This window comes from Monodon monoceros, unplaced genomic scaffold, assembly GCF_005190385.1.
Source record: "Monodon monoceros isolate NGI ecotype Baffin Bay Population unplaced genomic scaffold, NGI_Narwhal_1 Super_Scaffold_22, whole genome shotgun sequence".
Classification (NCBI taxonomy): domain Eukaryota; kingdom Metazoa; phylum Chordata; class Mammalia; order Artiodactyla; family Monodontidae; genus Monodon; species Monodon monoceros.
Genome location: NW_021703779.1, coordinates 58,650,378 through 58,667,956, shown reverse-complemented (window position 1 = coordinate 58,667,956; position 17,579 = coordinate 58,650,378). Strand labels below are relative to the sequence as shown.

At 45.5% G+C, this 17,579-nt stretch overlaps 2 protein-coding genes across 2 annotated transcripts in view; both read right to left on the bottom strand.

Annotated features, from left to right (window-relative positions):
- LOC114905815 (immunoglobulin-binding protein 1-like) overlaps window positions 1–17,579 on the bottom strand; it is a 64,926-nt gene that overhangs the window by 18,520 nt on the left and 28,827 nt on the right. Inside the window, exons 6-7 of the mRNA XM_029240190.1 lie at window positions 10,728–10,862; window positions 2,623–2,691 (exon numbers count right to left, since the gene is read on the bottom strand). Of these exons, the coding sequence (XP_029096023.1) occupies window positions 2,623–2,691; window positions 10,728–10,862 (204 nt within the window). The remainder of the gene's footprint in view (window positions 1–2,622; window positions 2,692–10,727; window positions 10,863–17,579) is intronic.
- IGBP1 (immunoglobulin binding protein 1) overlaps window positions 10,393–17,579 on the bottom strand; it is a 47,958-nt gene continuing 40,771 nt past the window's right edge. Inside the window, exon 7 of the mRNA XM_029240276.1 lies at window positions 10,393–10,862. Coding sequence (XP_029096109.1) covers window positions 10,723–10,862 — 140 coding nt within the window. The 3' untranslated portion in view covers window positions 10,393–10,722. The remainder of the gene's footprint in view (window positions 10,863–17,579) is intronic.

The following is a 17,579-nucleotide window of genomic DNA, read 5'->3' as shown; positions in this document are numbered from 1 at the left end:
TCTTAGCAGAGGAAGAGCGTGATCATATCTGTGTATCAGTAAGATCATTTGAGATGACTGTGCGAGCAGGAGAAACGGTAGGCAGGGAGGTCAGCTAAGAGTTGCAGTGACTTAGATGAGAGGCAGTGGGAACCTGAAATAGGCTACTACTTCTGAAATCAATTTGAAAGATACTATGGAGGCAGAATGTTCAGGGGTTTGCAGTTGGCTGGATGTAGGGGGTGAAGGAGAGGTAGTAGTGAACGATGCCTTGAAAGGGCCTGTGGGAATGCTTGGAAGGTATCAGAGTGTCTGCCTCATTTTCTAGGATCTAGTTACTCATTATTCTTCCTGAAGGTGCAATGAAATCAGAGTCTAAGGTGCCTGTCTCAGAAGTGGTAGTCACTCTTCTGTTGATCAAACGTCTTCTGAGGTGGGGTGGTTGGGCTCCGATGTCAATTTCTATCACAGAAAGAAAATGAACATCGACTGAGGGTTTTCTTTCCTCTTTGATTATCAGAACGGTCTTGAGAGCTCTGTTCTACAATGGTAGAGGGTGAACGACTTACTTGCACAAGCTCACATAACAAGTAAATGGCAGACCTGGTCTGTCTGACTCCCAAGAGTATGTTCTATTTTTTGTATTATCAGCAACCAGAGATAGGAGGCAGACCCACAAAAAAAAAAAAAAAAAAAAAAAAAAAAAAAAAGATGTCCATGAGAGAGAAAAAAGAACAAGAGGTGGACTTAAAGGTCTTTACTGAGGAGAAGAAATCTGGAAGAATCAACAGTGTCAAGCCTGGTCTTGCAAGAAATAGAACAATGACAAGAAGTGGCTCAAGAGGCTGGTGCCTCCAGAGCTGAGCTGATTGCAGGTGCTTTGCTTTAATCTCATCACTGAGTCCCTTTATCTGCTGGAGGTTTTAGCCTTTTCTCCAGTCTTCCCTGTTCTCTCCCCACAACTTCCTACGCACACACCAGGCTTTAGAGCATACTTTCTAATCTCTCTAGTATGCATCCTTTCCCCACAGGTGCTCAATTGCCTCGGGCTGGTTCTAGCGCTCTGTGTGTGTGTGTGTGTGTGTGTGTGTGTGTGTGTGCGCGCGCGCGCGCGCGCGCGCGCGCGTGTGTGTGTGTGTGTGTGTGTTTGTGTGTGTGTGAGGAGGGGTCCCTGATAAATTAGTGCAGGAAAAGGGAATGGCTTAGGCCTCAAATAGGATCTCTGAAAAGCAGTCTGCCCTGGTGGATGCTCTCTGACTCCTCCTGTCTTCTGCTGAGAGCCACCTAGTCGACTAGAGCCTTCTTCTGCATGAATATCTAGACTTCTTAGATCCCTCCTTGTGCCTCTGTTCCCAGGGGTTCTGTACCAGTGGCCAGTGGGAGAAGCATTGCACAGAGAGCAGACCTGGCTTTCGGTCCTGGCTCCGCCAAGTTCCTCCCCGGACGCTGTGGGGGAATCGCTCTGTCTCTCTAGATCTGTTGTTGGGAGGCAATCTAGCGGCTAAAGGCATGGACTTCAGAGCCAGATAGCTGGGGTTCAGATCTCAGCTCTGCCACTTACAAGTTGGCAAACTGCCGTGCCTCGGTTTCCCCAACTGTAAAATGGGGATAATAATAGTACCTGCTTCATAGGGTTGTTCTGAGGATTGAGTGAGTGAATGTAAAGCACTTAGCACTGCGCCTGGCACACAGGAGGTATTACTGTAAGTGTTTCCTATTATTATTCTTCGTTTAATAAAATGAATGTCTACTGAACATCTATTATGTTTCAGGCTAAAAGGCTTGCTTCTGCACACCAGCCTTTTCAAAATTAAAGATTGTCTCCAGGTCCCAGGCCTGTGGATTCCTTTTTTCGGTAACTATCTATATCTGTTGAGTGATTACCGTTTGCCAGGTGCTGTTCTAGGTGTTGAGGATTCTTTGGGGAAGAAGATGGGCATGATTCCTGCCTTCATTGAACTCACAGCCTAGTGGAGGAGACAGACATTAAAAACTTACGAAAGGGGCTTCCCTGGTGGTGCAGTGGTTGAGAGTCCGCCTGCCGATGCAGGGGATGCGGGTTCGTGCCCCGGTCCGGGAGGATCCCACGTGCTGCGGAGCGGCTGGGCCCGTGAGCCATGGCCGCTGAGCCTGTGTGTCCGGAGCCTGTGCTCCGCAGTGGGAGAGGCCGCAGCGGTGGGAGGCCCGTGTACCGCAAAAAAACACAAAAAAAACCCCAAAACTTACGAAACTGTCTATACACTTGAATTTCTGGTAAGTGTCCTAAAGGAAAAGGCCAGTAATTCTCAGCATAAGGCCTCTAATGTAGGTGCTCAAAAAAATCTTCTGAATGTAATCAAAAAGGTTGCTAGGAAAATTAAATACAAAAAGGTATCAAGTGTCCTACAAGTACAAGGAAATATTGATTCCTTAGCCTTTTCCAGGAATATTAGTGGAACTCTCTCTCCCTCCCTACCTCCCACTCTGGCTTGGGCCTCCTCGATTAGACTGACTAATATGAATCTTCAGAGTTGAGCTTAGGGGACGGTTTTGGTGCACCGTGGGATGTACTGTCCTCCCCCAATGTACCCTCCATGGCCACTTGACATGCCACCCCTCCTCCTCTTCCTCTTTCTTTTCTTCCCCCTGGCTAGCTGGGGTTACCAAGCTGCTTCTTGGGGGCTAGTTGGCCACATACAGGGTGAGACGTATTAGAGCACGTCTGCTCAGAACCTGCAGGGGAGAAGGGAGAGAGGTAAGAGGTGGGCCCGGGCTCTTCCAGGGCAAAGCACAGATGTGGGGAGGGCGAGAGTATCCCGGATAGACGAGTTCCACAGTGCTGCCAGCTCCAAGGCTGCTTACAAATCAGGTCTCTACCCCGCTTCACTTTCAGACGGGTAAATGGAAGAGGCCTAGAAAGGGCTCACACAGGGTGCTAGATGCAGGGCAAGGACACACCAATTTCCATTTCTGTCTCCCTAATGTCCGGCTCAGAGCCTGATACAGTGTAGGCATTCAAGTAAATGCTTGTGGAACAAATAATGAGGTCTGGTCTCCTGGTTCCTTAAGCAAGATGGACTGGCAGGGCTGGGCCATGACCCTGATTTGCCAGCCCTTTCCCCTCCAAAACAAAGAGCATACTGTCTGAGCTGGAGCCTTCCTGAGCCAACTGGACAAGTATAACATGAACACCAGTGAATGTAGTAAAAGCAGGAAGAAGAGAAGTAGGTGAGCAGACAAATCCTGAATAACCAGCACTCATGATTTCCCAATTACAATCCAACCAACCAACAAGCAAACCCTTAGCTGCCTCGGAGTAAGCAGTACCAAAGGAGAGGTGGCCAAGAAGCACAAAAGGGTCTGGTAATTTCATTCATAGACATTTAGGGCTGATATGATTCTAACCCTCAAGAAACTCACAGTCCAGCATGTGAGGTGGATGGAATCACAGACACCCGTATGGGGTGCCGTGGGGTGTGCAGACGCAGATGAGAGAAGCATCCACCAGCCTGAGGAGGGCAGGGAAGCCTCTTTGGAAGCGGGGGTGCTGTGGTGAGGAGAAAGGGTGCAAAAGGCATGGAAGGACAGCAAGGGGAAGACTGCAATTAGCTCGCCAAACCGGAAGCTAAGAAGCTTTGCAGGAACAACAGAAAACCAAGGAAGACTGGAAGGAAAAGGAGAGCGAGGGGACCGGGGAGCTCAGAAGAAGTGGGTGGAAGCGAGGTAAACGCTGAGAAAGAAGCAGCCCTAGGATTCTTCTTCCTGGATTCTGAAGGTTCACCCTCAGCCTTCAGAATGACTCATTTCTAGAAAGCTTTGGGTAGCTGAGGTTTTGCCATAATGTGTTTTCTTCTGATCGTTCCCCTTCAATCATACTCTTACTTGGTTCGGTACTGCAATTTCAGCGATACCTGAATAGGAGAACCTATTTAATGCCAGTCAATGGGCTAGGTACTATACAAGGGACATGCATAGTCCCTTCTTTTACCAAATTTTTATTGAGGTTCTACTACAAGCCTGGCATTGTTCTAGGTTGACAATCGTGCGTGTGGTGGGTCAGGGGGCTGGCAGGGAGTGAAAGAAGTACACACATCATCAATACAAGGATTGGGGCCATCAGAGAAGTACAAAGAAGATGGAGGGGAAGGCTAGTAGCTGTGTGACCTTGGACAAGACACTTCCCTTCTCTGAGTCTTGGTTTCCTCCTCTGGAAAACGGGACTAATCATATTTATTTGCTGTGAGGAGTAGTGGTAATGTTTGAAAAGTTCTCGGGCAGTGTCTGCCACCCAGGAGCTTTTCCATGGTACTGGTACTCAGCTGTGTGTGGGGGGGGTGGCATTTGCAATGGGCTTCAACAGGCAGAGAAGTAGGGAGAGTGATCTGTCTTGTGACGGCTGGGGAGACACAAAAGTCTGCAGGTTTGCTTTGGCACAGGGACTAGTTTCGTTTGACGGGAGCCTCAGGTTTGTGGAGGGGAGCAGAAGGAAAGAAGACTGGACGTTGGTAAGTGGGGATGTCTTCCTCATAAATCCCTTTATGTCTGCAGATCAGCAGCTCTAGAAGGAACCTACAGAAGTAAATGAACCCAGGAGTAGTGGCTGGAGGTGGGGACCGAGGAGGTGGAGGGTGGGACAGAACAGGGTGAGTATTTCAAAAATCTCTTGGAAGTCACTGGATCACTTCTCAGGGCAGGCAGGCTCTGGGGAACAGCAGCATCTAGCGCCTTGGTTCAGGCTAGAATGACTGACTATGTCTATTTGCCAGAGGCTGAGGAGTTGCCCGGGACGCAGGACTTTCAGTGCTAAAACCAGGGTGGTTTGGGGCTCATTGGGACAGCTGGTCCCCTAGTTCAGGCCTTTGTCACTGTCTCCTGGACTCCAGAAGGCTGCTCCCAGCTGCTCTACCTTCCTTTGGTCCTTTGCTGCTAGAGGATTGCGATCAAACACAGCTCTTACCCTCTGCCCTGTTTCTGACCCTCCAAAGGTTCCCATGGCCTCCGGGATCAAGTTCGAAGCCCAGAGCCTGGCCTCCAGAGCCTTTGCTCCACTGGTTTCTGCCCTTCTTGAAAGTCTCACTTCCCATAACTTTCACACCCCACCAGATACAGCCTCCTTTCCCAACCAGGAAGTGCCCTTTGCTATTCTGGGCCTTTGCCCACGGTGGTCTCTTATCAGCCTGACTAAGTCCTACGCATGCTTCAAGTTACTGTGAAAATGTCATTGTCTGAGATTCTCCACCCTGCTCTCTCCTCTGGATTCCCAAGGTACGTTATACATACTTTTGGGAGAGCACATATTAGGAAGTTAGTTTGAGAGTGTAGACCCCACTGCTACATCCAGCTTCTAGTGAGATGCTTCATGTACAGTAAGCTTTTGGTATATATATCTTGAATAGTCAGCATATTCACATGATTCAAAATTCAAAAGGGTCTATAGGGAAATTCAGTGAAAAGCCTCCTTCCCACTCCTGGCCTCTAACAATCCCACACCCCTCCTCCTCCTCCAGGGAAATTTTATGCGTGCCCAAGCCAATAAGGTAATTTGCTTTGTTAAATGAATAAAGGAAATAACAGTAGAAACCTGGAAACAATCCAAATGTTCAAAATCTGGGGGGCCTAAGTAAGCTATTATATAGCAATCTTATAGACAATCTAAAGTCATTAAAATTATTATACGGTAGACTCTGTAGTATATGATATGGTAAGCTTTCAAAGCAGAGTATAAAGCAGACCTCTCCACTGAATACACTTTGTGAAAATGTGGTCCCTTCAGTGATAGGATGAAAGGGGGTCTGAGAGAGAAATGATTGCTGCTTTAAGGTGAAGGGATTCTGGGTTTCCTTTTATGTAAGGTTGTTTGAATATGAAAAGAAAGAGGCTGCGTTATTGTGAATCTGCCTGACGAAGAAGCGGGATTCATGATGGGACTCATTCATTCAGTAATTCATTCTGCAGACACTGAATGCCGGCTTTGTCAGGAGAAGGCCAGAAACAGTGCTGAGTTTCCCAGGAAGAGCACTAAGTAGGCGACAGGCCCTAAGAAACTCTAATGGAGCCAGAGGGGTGGGGAGTGTGATGAGTTCATTGCCAGGCTGTTGAATTTGAGTTTTTGTTCATCAAGAGGAGCGGTGTGGTAGATGACAGGATATGGGTCAGGGAGCTCAGCAGAAAGGTCAGGGCTAGCACTGGCCATCAGCATACATGTGGTGAGTCATGGAAGCCGGAGGTGGGGTGAGCTCACCCAGGCAGAAGGTAGACAAGGAAAGGAGAAGACAGGTTCCATAAAGCGGGTGAGGAGTCTTTCTGCCAATCACTCAATGTCCCTGAGCCGGGGACAAGGGCACCAGGGTAGCAGAGGCGGTATCTGTCGCTGAGTGTGGGAGGGCCTCAGAGTTCAGGCAGAAATCCTCCCTCCCAGCCCCTGGCTGCCAAGTCTCATGCGCTCACAACCTGGGTCTGGTCTTAGCTGTCCAGGAGGGCCTGGTAGATCAAGAGGGGGGGGCTTTGACGGGCTCAGAAAATGTGTAGGAACCCTTAAGTGAGAGGGTGGAATAGAGAGAGGGTTTAAAAGATTCACTTGTACCAAGATGGGATAGGGCTGGAAACAGGTGGGCCTGGCACTGGGAGCAGGAATGTTCTACAGGTTGAGGGATGTAGGGCCCCAGGAAGGGGAGAGTTCTGAGTCCGGGGTATTCCCCTAGTGAGCAGGTCTCAGATGTGCCCTTAAAGGGCCTGGCCGGCAAAGCTGATAGAATCGTTGCTCAAAATTTAGACAGAGAAAGGGGAGGGGTGATCCCCAGAGCAGTGTGCCAGCGGGGTATCTCGCCCACCTTCCTATGTCCCCCGTGCTTTGTGCTTCCCGGGGAGTGTGGCAGACTGGAAGGACGTGGCCTGTGGAATCAGGCCCACCTGGAATCCAGGCCCAGCTCGACACTTAGGGCTGAGTGATCTTTGGGAAATCCCTTCTCTGAGCCTCAAGTTCCTCATTTACAAATTGAGGCAATAATAATATCTACCTTGGGACGTTGTGAGGATTAGAAATAGTCAACTCCTAGTATACAGTAGGTGCTCAATACACGAATTCCTGTTATTTGTGCTACCGCATGGGAATAGGATGGCCTAAGTCATTGCTGAGTTGTACTCTCTTGGAGGGATTTATTGCCAGTTGGGACAAGAAACTGAAATCTTTTGTTTACCATCTTTTCACATACATTTGTCAAAGGCGGCCTGGTGGGCAGATAAGTAAAAACTGGTTCTCAATTTCCACTGCACGTAACAATTCTCTCCTGTGCTGGTCATCTCCAGCACACAAAGAAAAGCATGTTCACAAACCTTTTCACTGGTGGCGATATATATAGAAGACTGAGAAAGCAATAGGGGGGCAGGGGTTAAAATAAGTTGTGAAATACTGAATTTAAAAAACAATGCATCCCCTCCTCTGGCCGCCAAACTTACATTTGTGCCATGTTTTCTAATTGTTCAAAGTGCTTTTCCATATTTGACTTCATTTGCTCCTTACTCTGGCCTGTGAGGTAAGTAGGCCAGATGTTGTCAGCATCTGGGAGGGGCTAAAACTGACAGAGCTGGTATTAGAACCCATACCTCCTTGCTATGGAGCATGAGTGAACTGAGCCAGGTTAAACCTTGGATGAATGGGTGAAAAGCAACCTGTGAGGAAATGATGTGCAGGTGTTGGCGGGAGCTGTTTCGCAAGGAGACAAAGGAAGGTCACAGTGCCGTCTTGTTGGGTGTCTGAAAGAGCCGGGTGGCAGTGTATCTGTTGTGCTGATGAGCAAACCGGAGGCCCACAGTAAGCAGAGGAGGACTTCGGAATTCAGTTAACATAGAGAGGTGGATTTAGGTTCAAAAGTTTTATCCTTTGCACGTTGTTTTAGATGACAGCAGTGACCCCGGTGACCTGGGTGGCCCTGGCTCACCCGGCTAGGGAGGGGCAGAGCCCTGAGGATTGAGACTCAATTCAGAAACCTTAACTCCAACTTCTTGGGCTTGAAATCAGCTCATTCGGTCCCCTGCCCCGTCTTTCTTACAGGGGTGTTGAAAAGAATAAGAGTGGAAAGGACAAATCACCGCATGATGGCATTAAAAGAAGTAGTGCCCAGCGTTCACCTTTTCCAAATAACTAATTGGCCTCCACGTGAGAGCTACAGAGGGCAAATATTTTGGCTACACTGATATGTTTGCATGGTCTATGTATTAGCTGTGTGCTGAAGTTAAGTCACTCACTGCGTTTCCCCAAGCCAGTTTCCTTCCCTGTAAAACGAAGGCATCATCTCCTGCCCGATGGGTTGTGAGAATGAAATATGCAGCGTATGTGAAATATGCATAGTGCAAACGATGAAGCAGTACTGTTATCTGTGCAATGCTCTGAGTCCTAGCTTCCCGGGGTCCATCAAACCCAGCTCACTCTAGGACCCTGAAACGCCTTGTTCTGGTGGGAGTAGAGAAGGTGGTTCTCTTTTTGTTTTCTCTAGCCGCCAGGCAGGCAGACTGAACTGGGGAGGAAAATGGAGGGAGATGGGTTTGCTCACTGCCTCTGTCTTATCCCCCAGCTGAGGGGGAAATGGCAGGGGGGAAGCGGGCTGTCATAACCTTTTCTTCGGTGAGTCAGCTAAAAAGAAATTTCTAGAGCTCCAATAACGTATAAGTGGTGGTTTGGGTTTGGAGTTTTCAAGCTGCTCCCTCTTTTTAAGCTGCTTTAAGATGCAGAACTAAAAGCACACGCAATTGGGAAGCACATGGAAAATGACAGGAGCACAGCTTGTTAACTAATGTGAACTTGAAGAAATCACTCAGCTTCTCCGGGCCTGTTTTCCAATCTGTAAAATGGGGATAATGCTACCTATTTTGCAGGGTCATTGTGAGTATTAATAGCATGTGAAAGTGCCGGGTCTGGTGCCTGGCACAGAACAGAGTTTCCAACACCTACCTGTCCATTTCCTTTCCCTTCCTAGTGGACAGACCATAGTCACTGAGCTCAGACGAAAACACTTATTCTTCAGCCTATTATAATGGCTGCCATTATTCATTTAATTCTCACAACAACCCTATGAAACAGCTCATCTATAAACATAGAGGAAACAGAGGAGCAGTTCAGAGAAGTTATATTGCCCAAGGTCACACAGCTTTCAACTTTTAAAGCCAGGATTCAAACCCACTTTGTCTAGTTTGCCTCTTAGATATCAGAATGTGAGGGGGCTTCATCAGGCTGGATCTTCTGGAAGGACCATCTTTAAGTAGACTCAGACCAAGGGGATAACCCCAACCTGGCCCATTTGGGGAATGAGCTCAGGGTGGAGTTTCAAGGGCACGAAATAGGCCATTGCTAGAGGCAGCCTGGCAATAACTGGAAGAGAACTACAAATGAATGTTTGCTTCCCAAATCTGTGGGGGAAGTTAATCTGTGCTCTACCAGTTTCAGGAGCTTATGTTGTGAGGGTACCATGAATCCTTTATTAAGCAGTATATATTTAGCAATAAATATATTATTGGTGGTCTTCTGTCATCTCCACTAAACATAACGTCCTACTCATCGTCTGACAGCCCTCCATTTACCACCCTACAAAGGAGAGGGATCTGAGTCTCCTTTTCAAACCCCTGTCCTAAGCTAGGCTGCAGAAGCTAGAATAGGAAGGCTGAGCCATCTTAAAAGAAAATGAAGTGTACCAAAGCCACATAGAACAAAAGTATGTTTTCTAGATCGTTTGTTTTAACACATGGCTGCTTTTCTAGGGTATCAACCTGGGAGCTGAGGACGTGTCTTCTCTTTACCGCAGAAGGTAGGTACCCTTCCTTGTCATCTGTGCTGTCTCCCCTCCTCCACTCCCAGTTATTGGCATGACTGCAGGTACCTTATTAACTAGCAAAATGACTGCCATGGCACACTGACCGCTTGGGACTGTGCCAGGTATGGCACGGCATGGGCCAAGAGGGCCAAAATGGTCTTCCAGCAGCCCACTTAGGAGCTAGGCTATGGCCTGAGCTGCTCTTACCCTCAGGGTTCTAGATAGTTCCAGAGTAAAGGCCCTGGCCTCAGATGCTCACACAAGGATGGCTCTCATAGTGCCTTATCGGTTTCCTCATTTCTCATGGCTGAAGCAAGGAAGATTGGGTAGATAGGATTGTTCTGTTCATTGACAGCTGTAATTCCTGAAAAGAGAGCCGTGTGGCAGGGCAAGTCCCGGCTTTTGTGCTTGTCCCTTGTAAAGCAAGTGTTGGGTTAGTTCACAGCACTGGGGTAGAAAGGAGAAAGCAAGCTCCAGCCAGTCTGGGCAGCTCTGATGCTGGGTAACTCACTGCCCACATCAAAGGGAGATGACGAGGATCCCTCCATAAGCCCAGGGACCCACAGCTGACCCCCTCCGCTCACCCCCTGGAAGAAAGCAGCTGATACTCATATTTCTGCACAGGCTCACATGATAGAGGGGACTTTCATTTTTCAAAGAGAGTTCATACAGCCATTGATCATACAGAAACATTTCTCAGGACTCTTTTATTTCCACTTAAGAAAAGTGGAATATACCATGATGAGGATTATAATTCCAAGACAAGATTGCTGGCTCATCATGTAGGGTACAAATACACACTTAATTGTTTGACATTTTAATGAACGCAAAGCATGATTAATTAAGCATCTCTGCCTTCGTTGTACACAGCTGAAGCAGGAGCCCAGGGAGGGGAAGACTGCACAGCTTTCCATGGTGGGGAAGACAGAAGCCCCTGTAGTCCTGTCTTGCTGTGGGGAGACTAACCCATGTTCTGTCGGTTGCCATAGCCCCTAGGATGGGTGTCCTTCCAGTCATCCCACTCCCGAGCTCTGTGGACTGCCTGTTCATCATCCTCTTCCTCCTGTTCCTGATCTTGTTGCTGAGCTGCTGTTTTGAACTCTGCCCAAGTGGAAAAATGAGAAAGCAGGGGTGAGGGAAAGAGCGACTGTCACGGGCCCCAGCTCCACTCTGAATACAACCACATAACAAGAGAACAGGGAATATATACCTAGCTGCCTACCCTGGGGCCAGCAGAACTGCGGAGAGTACTTACTATTACTTAACAGGTGACATTTTAAATAATAGTAAGACAGGATCCTCTGAGTGGTTTTCACGAGAAGGCAAAAACATAAAAGTTGCCCCTCAAAATGAATTCTATTTTGGGAAAGAATTCTTGCTAAAATGGCCAACCCCTCACAACAGAAAACAAAAACACCAACTGACCAACAGAACCCCAGCAAACCAAAAACACTGAAGTGTTTCCATAGTATAGTGGTTATCACACTCGCCTGACAAAAACACTAAAGTAAAAAATATTTATGATTTTATGATTCGTGATTTGCCAGGGAGGTGGGACTATAGGTGACTTCTCCTCCTTCATCCATTTCCTTTATTACAGTTCTACAATTCTGTGTGTGTATAAAATTGGAAATCACGGGGCAGCTGAACCTACCAGAAAAGAATGTGTGTTATTTTGCACGTTTGGAACAGGGTCTGAGGTCCAAATGGCACTTGTCATGCAGCGTACCAAATACTAGGTCTCTTTTGCACTATTTTTTTCTTTCCTTTGTGAGGTAAAGGAACGTTTCCTAGCTACCTTGAATTTGCCCACGAGAAATACTCTCATTACCATGATAAAGAATGAAATATGCGGGGAATCTGACCTCTCCTTACAGCTTAGGAGTCTTGTGTTCTGTTTTTCTTTTTTTTTTAAACCCTTTTACTGTAAAATAAAAGATACTGGAAATCACACAAAAATATATATAACTTAAAATTTGATAAGGAGGCTATACCTTTATAGCCTTCACTTGGGGATTTTCTGTACCCATCCCCAAAGCTTCTCCATGAGCATCTACCAAATGACACCCTGTGCTCACTGGCAGTTAATCCCCATTCCTTCCCTCCCTGGAAAGCACCAATCTACCTTCTATCTCTATAGAGTTGCCTATTCTGAACATTTCACATAAATGCAATCAAGTAACATGTGGTCTTTTGTGTCTGACTTCTTTCACTTAGCATAATGCTTTTGAGGTTAGTCTTATCCATTTTCAAATATTTTGAAATATTTTTAATCTACAGGTTTCTTCTTCCATCCCTTTCTTTCCTTACAAGTTCTCTATTGAAGGGGCTGGGGCATTTGACCTGTAGTTTCCCCAAATCTGGATTTTGCCGACTGCAGAGTCATGACGGAGTCCAACATGTTCTTCTGTATTTCTGCAGATTGGCAAGTGGACACAGAGCTTGATATGACTCAGGGTTGATCCCTTCTCATGAATACAGGTGGTGCTGTCCTCCCCCAGCAGGTGGCACATAGTATCTGTGTCTCATATGTTGTGATGTTAGCAGCTGTTGATGCTCAATGCCTAGATTCATTAATTTTCCCAGGATTTCAAAATGGTGATACTCTTTAACATTTCCTTTTTTATTAAGTAGAATGCTTTTATAAAGAGAGGCTTTCCCTCATCTACTACTATTTAGTCACCCAGGAAAAGAAAACAAGATTAATGCTTGATTCTTCTGCTTTAATTTACCATTTCTCAAGGTAATAAATTGGTTCCTTATCATCCTCTGAAATTGAACAATTTTTGTTTTAACTATAGTTATGAACTCATGGATTTAAACATATTTGATGGGTTTCAATGAATTGCAATGATTTCTAAAAAATATCCAAATTCTAACTTTAGTTTTAATTTACAGAAAAATTGAGAAGATAGTACAGAGTTCTTATACATCCGTACCCAATTTCCCTTACTGTTAACATCTTACATTACTATGGTTTGTGTGTCATAACTAATGAACCAATACTGATACATATATAACAACTAAAGTTCATACTTTATTCAGATTTCCTTGGGTTTTACGTAATGTCCGTTTACTTTGGTTCCAGGATCCCATCAAATATTCCATATTACATTAGTCCTCTGTCTCCTTCGTCTCCTCCTGGCTGTGAGAATTTCTCACTTTCCTTGTTTTTGATGACCTGGACAGTTTTAAGGCGTACTCATCAGGTATTTCGCAGAATGTCCCTCAACCTGGGGTTGCCTCATATTTTTCTCATAATTAGACTAGGGTTATGACTTTTGGAAGAGAGTAACAGTGAAGTTTCCTCCTTATCACATCAAACCAAGGCTACGCACCACCAACATGACATCACTGCTGATGTTAACTGGGATCACTTCAGGTAGTGTTTGCAGGGTTCCCAACTGCTCCCCCCTCCTTCTATACTATAGTCTTTGGAAGCAAGTAACTAAACATAGCCTACACTTAAGGGGTGAGGAGTTGTGCTGCACCTCCTTGAGACAGGTGTATACACACAAATTATTTAGAATTTTTCTGTAGGGGAGATTGGTCTCTTCGCCCCCATCTATTTATGTAATCATTTATTTCTATCACTATAGACTCACGGACACATTTTATTCCTTGTGTTATAATCCAATACTGTTATTTTCCTGCTCATATTCTTCCAGTTTTGGCCAGTAACAGTTCTTCCAGAAGGCCCTGTGTCACATTAACATACCTCAATAGTTTTTTGTTTGCTGTTGTTGTTTTTTGAGTGCTTCTTTATTTTCTAGTACTACAAAATATTTCAGGTTCATCTTGTATATTCCCTGTCCAGCCCTAGAATTATCCATTTCTCTAAGGAGCCCTTTAATTGGAGAATAGTATTAGAAACCAAGATTTGGGTACTAGACGTGCTCGTTGCTACTGGCAATTATCCTTTTTCAAGCCAAACTGTCTCTGGCCAGTGGAAACGTCTTCAAAGTGGCTTCTGAGTCCTTTTGATATGACCATAGTAGTCTTTGAAAGCTTCTTTCCTATCCTTTATGACAAGATGTTCCAAGCTCATCTTATTTATTTCCTGCTGCAAGCTTGGAATTAGCTATTTCTCTAAGACATCCTGGTTTCTTTTAATGGGAATGGTATTTCAAGAACAGAACCTGGGTTACTAGGTGTGCTCATTGCTTCTGGGCTGGTCATTGTTTCTAAGCCTTTTCAGTGGATAAAGCAAAAGTGTGTGTGTGTGTGTGTGTGTGCGTGTGCATGTACTTTTCAATAAAATTTCTCATGAGTTCATATTCAGGACTACAGGGGTGTTTTGTTTCTAACTCAAATTCTTTTGAATTACATCTGTATTCTTCCACATTAAAAGTCTTAGCTCTCAAAGACAGAGGATGATGGAATTTGAATATCTCATAATTACTCAGTTAACATTATCTCACGTTACACAGTCCTGGAATAACACTAATACTGTTACCAATATAATTGCTGAGAACAGTTCTTTTTTTTGCATATTCTTTCCCCATTTCTCCATTAAAAGTTACACTATATCTACATTACCAGAGCACTGGGCATATAAGCATTAATACTTTCTCTCTTTCAAATCTCATTTAGTCTTAGTTCTACAAGTAACTATATATTTAATGCTGACTGATAGTCCTTATATCAATGTCTCTCTCATCACTTTGGTTGTCTTAAGCTCATTCTCTAGCAAATTTCTCAGAAAGGGATCATGGGACGAATATTTCCTGAGTTCCTGCATGTTGATAAATACCTGTACCTTTTATACCTAAAAGCCACTTTTACCAGATATAATGTCCTTGGCTCACATTTTTTCCCCTTGAGTATCTTAAATGTTACTCCATTTTCTTCTGGCATAAAGTGTTGGTGTCAAAAAGTTTGAAGATGATCTGATTTTCCTTCCTTTACAACCCACCTGCTGTTTTTGCTGAAGTATCCAAGGCATTTCTTTTTTTTAAAAAAAAGTCTAGTAATTTTATTAGAATGTGTCTTGCTGCTGGTCATTCTGGGTCAAAATTTGTAGGTACACGGTGTGCTTTTTAAAAGCAAATCTAAAGTTTCCTCAATATTAGTTTTTTTAAAAAAATATCTTTATTGGAGTATAACTGCTTTACAATGTTGTGTGTTTCTGCTGTACAACAAAGTGAATCAGCTATATGTATACATATATCCCCATATCCCCTCCCTCTTGCATCTCCCTCCCACCCTCCCTATCCCACCCCTCTAGGTGGTCACAAAGCACTGAGCTGATCTCCCTGTGCTATGCGGCTGCTTCCCACTAGCTATCCATTTTACATTTGGTAGTGTATATATGTCCATGCCACTGTCTCACTTCGTCCCAGCTTACCCTTCCCCCTCCCCGTGTCCTCAAGTCCATTCTCTACATCTGCATCTTTATTCCTGCCCTGCCACTAGGTTCATCAGTACTGTTTTTTTTAGATTCCACATATGTGTGTTAGCATATGGTTATTTGTTTTTCTCTTTCTGACTTACTTCACTCTGTATGACAGTCTCTAGGTCCATCCAATATTAGTTTTAAGCATTTTTTTCTTTTTCCTTGCTTCAGTATTCTTCTTCAGATAATCTTATTATCCATATGTCAGGTCTTCTTTGCTATCTTTCATATTTGTCACTTTTTCTAGGAATCTGTTCATCTTTGTTTCTTTTTGATTTAAAACATTTTCCTTTTTACTTTAGAAAGGCATTTTCTGTTATATTCACTCATTCTTGTTTTCTTCTAGTTTAGCTTTCATTTCTTTTCTTTTATTCAAATTGAAGTCTAATAGATTTACAATATTAGTTTCAGGTGTACAACATGTTGATTAAATATTTTATATATTATATTCCATTTAGAGTTATTATAAAATACTGGGAAAACGGTTGAAGAGTAAGAAGTGGAGATCACCTTCCTCCCCACAAATACATCAGAAATACATCTACATGTGGAACAGCTCCTACAGAACACCTACTGAATGCTGGCAGAAGACCTCAGACCTCCCAAAAGGCAAGAAACTCCCCACGTACCTGGGTAGGGCAAAAGAAAAAAGAAAAAACAGAGACAAAAGAATAGGGATGGGACCTGCACCAGTGGGAGGGAGCTGTGAAGGAGGAAAGGTTTCCACACACTAGGAAGACCCTTCACTGGCGGAGACGGGGGTGGAGTGGGGGGAAGCTTTGGAACCATGGAGAAGAGCGCAGCAACAAGGGTGCAGAGCGCAAAGCGGAGAGATTCCCGCACATAGGATCGGTGCCGACCAGTACTCACCAGCCTGAGAGGCTTATCTGCTCACCCGCTGGGGCGGGTGGGGGCTGGGAGATGAGGCTCAGGCTTCGGCGGTCAGACCCCAGGGAGAGGACTGGGGTTGGTTGCGTGAACACAGCCTGAAGGGGCTAGTACGCCACAGCTAGCCGGAGGGAGTCCGGGAAAAAGTCTGGAACTGTCGAAGAGGCAAGAGACTTTTTCTTGCCTCTCTGTTTCGCGATGTGCGAGGAGAGGGGATTAAGAATGCTGCTTAAAGGAGCTCCAGAGACGGGCGCGAGCCTGGGCTATCAGCGCGAACTCCAGAGACTGGCATGAGACGCTAAGGCTGCTGCTGCAGCTACCAAGAAGCCTGTGTGCGAGCACAGGTCACTCTCCACACCTCCCCCCCCGGAAGCCTGTGCAGCCCGCCATTGCCAGGGTCCCGTGATCCAGGGACAACTTCCCCAGGAGAACGCACAGCACGCCTCAGGCTGTTGCAATGTCACGCCAGCCTCTGCCGATGCAGGCTCGCCCAGCATCCGTACCCCTCCCTCCCCCCGGCCTGAGTGAGCCAGAGCCCCTAAATCAGCTGCTCCTATAACCCTGTCCTGTCTGGGCAGGAACAGACGCCCTCAGGTGACCTACACGCAGAGGCGGGGTCAAATCCAAAGCTGAACCCCAGGAGCTGAGCAAACAAAGAAGAGAAAGGGAAATCTCTCCCAGCAGCCTCAGGAGCAGCGGATTAAATCTCCACAATCAACTTGATGTACGTTGCACCTGTGGAATACCTGAAGAGACAACGAATCATCCCAAAATTGAGGCGGTGGACTTTGGGAGCAATGATATATACATACTTTTCCTTTTTCTCTTTTTGTGAGTGTGTATGTGTATGCTTCCGTGTGTGATTTTGTCTGTATAGCTTTGCTTTTACCATTTGTCCTAGGGTTCTGTCTGTCCGTTTTTCTGGGGTTTTTTTAGTATAGCTTTTAGTGCTTGTTATCATTGGTGGACTTGTTTTTTGGTTTGGCTGCTCTCTTCCTTCTTTCTTTTTTTTTTTTTTACTACTTTTTAAAATTTAAAATTCTTTTAATAATTATTTTTTACTTTAATAACTTTATTTTATTTTATTTTTTCTTTCTTCCTTTCTTTCGCCTATTTATTCTAAGCCGTGTGGATGACAGGGTCTTGGTGCTCCAGCCGGGCATCAGGCCAGTGCCTCTCAGGTGGGAGAGCCGAGTTCAGGACACTGGTCCACCAGAGACCTCCCAGCTCCACATAATAACAAACGGCAAAAATCTCCCAGAGATCTCGATCTCCACACCAGCACCCAGCTTCACTCAACGGCCAGCAAGCTACAGCGCTGGACACCCTATGCCAAACAACTAGCAAGACAGGAACACAGCCCCATCCATTAGCAGAGAGGCTGCCTAAAATCATAATAAGGCCACAGGCACCCCAAAACACACTACCGGACGTGGTCTTGCCCACCAGAAAGACAAGATCCAGCCTCATGCACCAGAACACAGGCACTAGTCCCCTCCACCAGGAAGCCTACACAGCCCACTGAAACAACCTTA